This window comes from Aplysia californica, unplaced genomic scaffold, assembly GCF_000002075.1.
Source record: "Aplysia californica isolate F4 #8 unplaced genomic scaffold, AplCal3.0 scaffold00246, whole genome shotgun sequence".
NCBI classification, from domain to species: Eukaryota; Metazoa; Mollusca; class Gastropoda; order Aplysiida; family Aplysiidae; genus Aplysia; species Aplysia californica.
This window is the reverse complement of record NW_004797516.1, coordinates 940,809-943,308: the sequence shown is the minus strand read 5'-3', so window position 1 is coordinate 943,308 and position 2,500 is coordinate 940,809. Positions and strand designations below refer to the sequence as shown.

Genomic DNA, 2,500 nt, shown 5'->3' with positions numbered 1-2,500 from the left:
CCCTTTTTTGGGTACAGTGGAGTCCACTTATAACGAGTCCGGAAAAAACGAGAAGTCTGTTATAATGACACTGTTCTAAAACCCCGTTTTTTTCTCTTCTTTACCTTTATAAATAAAATACTGCTATAGCTCAAATCAGACAGGCACGCGAGTCGGTTATAGCGGAATATTGCAGCTACTGTGCGCAGTGCATGGGCCAATTATAGCCTAATGTGAAAACTCGCCAGTTGAGAAACTAGTTGGTGATCTAGCGAAACAAAAAATGGGAGAGCCCATGTGTGTCAACAATGAAGGCCGGAGTGACTGAGTAGGGAGGGTGTGGCATGTGCAGACAAGCAGAACGCATCGCGTGATAGGCCAGCGTAAGCCTAGTTTGAATTATCAAGGCCTACCATGTCTCTTACTTCTCCAATGCGGGGATGGAGAGGTCACAGCAATGTGATGAATGGAGTGAAAGTGTGACGTGCGCAAGCAGATGGAACACACCACAGGGTGAGGTGGGGTGGGGGACAACATAGCGGGCGAGTCAGCCATGAGCCCTTTCTTTCTGATCGCCAACGCTGAGCTGTCAACATTGTTTGCGTTTGAGAAAGAAACCCGGTACGATTTTTGATCAAAAGTAAGACGAAGAGTTCATGTTGAACAAAATCATCATCAGGGGAGATAACAAAAAGAAATAAACAAAACACCAAACTCATAGATTAGACTTACTTTATTTATTATTTTCCTTGAATTTATTACTGGATCCCTTATAACGTGAATCCTGCTATAACACATTATTTCCCATCATTCCTCTCCTTCTCGCTATAAGAAGATTTCTCTATATTATCATTACATTATTATTACTATTATTATTTTATATATTATTATATATATATAATATATTAGGTCTACATTATAATTTATAATAAGTAATAAATAGCAATTGAATAGTGCATCATATAGTCCAGTTCATTTATAACAGCCTGTGTTATTACAGATATATATATAAGTGATAAATCAAGTCTCCGTTTTTTTTCTCTACTATATAAATTAGTGTAAGTTTATGAACCTGGCTATATATATATATAGCCGTTGTTAAAAAGGGTTCAATTTGCGCAGACTTGGATAGCTTTTAAAACAGTGGTCTGGCAGCTTATGAAGTTGCTTTCGATCAGTCAAATTATTAAAATTTGTCTCAACCAAGACATTTTGCCAGTTAGTACGACCGCTTGCCTAGAAACACAAACTTTCAACCCCCCCCCCCTGCCCCCATATAGTGACAATGTTGGGGTCACTGATCGATTCCGTCTCAGTGTCAGCAAGACAGCCCACTGGAAAAGGATCTGCAGCAATCGAATATATATTATAATATAGTAAGCTGAAAGTGCAATGTTACTTGTGATTTTACCTTGATAACGGTTATAATAGGTCTCGCTATATATATAGAATCTAGATCTAGCTTATAGGGAAAAACTGCCGATCCCATCTGTCCTGTTGTATAAAATACTAGATCTAGAATCTAGCTGGGTACCCTGTTTGATGAACGGAATCAAAAGAACCGTTATGTGTGTAAACAACAAAAAGTCCGGGCGGAGGCGGGTCCCACATCCCGCTCAGTAGCGTCGGTAGTGAGCCTTTTTTTTTACTGGAGAGGCGAAAAATGTTTTTACATTATTATTCGTTCCCAACCACATACGGTAAATAAGGGCCTAGGTGATTTTATAGGCCTGCGAGAGGTCGGGGGGGGGGATCCTCGCCTCACGCCCACACTGGGGTGGGAGCTATTCTCATATAGCGTGACATGGGTCATTCTCACCCTGCGTGGCCATAGATCTATAATATAGATCTCTAGATCTAGATCTAAATCCTTAGAGTTTGACTAACAGTAGAATGTTCCCATTCGATAGCACGCTCTGTGCATTTTACACTAGAAGATCTAAATCTAGATCTAGAGATCTAGATCTAGAAATCTAGATCTAGATCTAGATCTAGAATCTAGATCTATATATCACTTCCCCAGAAGACCCTAGGATTTAATAGCTTCATTTCAAAATAATACGTACACGTCTTCTAGGTTTGCAGAATCACTGAAGCAAAACGAATCACTGTTCTCACTGCTATCGCCATGACCACCGGTAGAAGAAGCAGCAGCAGCACTCGGAGTTGGAGTATTGACAACTGTCATTGTCTTCTCAGCATCGTTGTCGTTATCTTTCTCCGTCTTCTGGCGTTTAGGCAACGTTGGACTACTCATAGTTATACGTTTTCGTCGATTTGATGAGAATGCAATAATATTTTAGCCTACACTTTCAAATTTATGCCACCTGAAGCCAGAGGCAAGCAACTTTGAAGTTAATCTAATACTTCGTTTCATGCAAAACCCGAAAGTAGGCCTGGGCAGAAACCGAATAAATTATTCGAATAACCGAATACGAGCCCAAAACTAGGTCTCCGGTTAATTTTTCCAAAAACTAGGTACTTAGTTTCTGATTTTTTAATTTTTTTTTGCTATTGATTC

The 2,500-nt window shown here is 39.8% G+C and overlaps 1 protein-coding gene across 1 annotated transcript in view; it reads right to left on the bottom strand.

Moving 5' to 3' along the window:
• Positions 1-2,369, bottom strand: part of LOC101863442 — a 23,364-nt gene extending 20,995 nt beyond the window's left edge. Inside the window, exon 1 of the mRNA XM_035970283.1 lies at positions 2,046-2,369. Within this exon, the coding sequence (XP_035826176.1) occupies positions 2,046-2,236 (191 nt within the window). The 5' untranslated portion in view covers positions 2,237-2,369. The remainder of the gene's footprint in view (positions 1-2,045) is intronic.
• Positions 2,370-2,500: the final 131 nt, after the last annotated feature.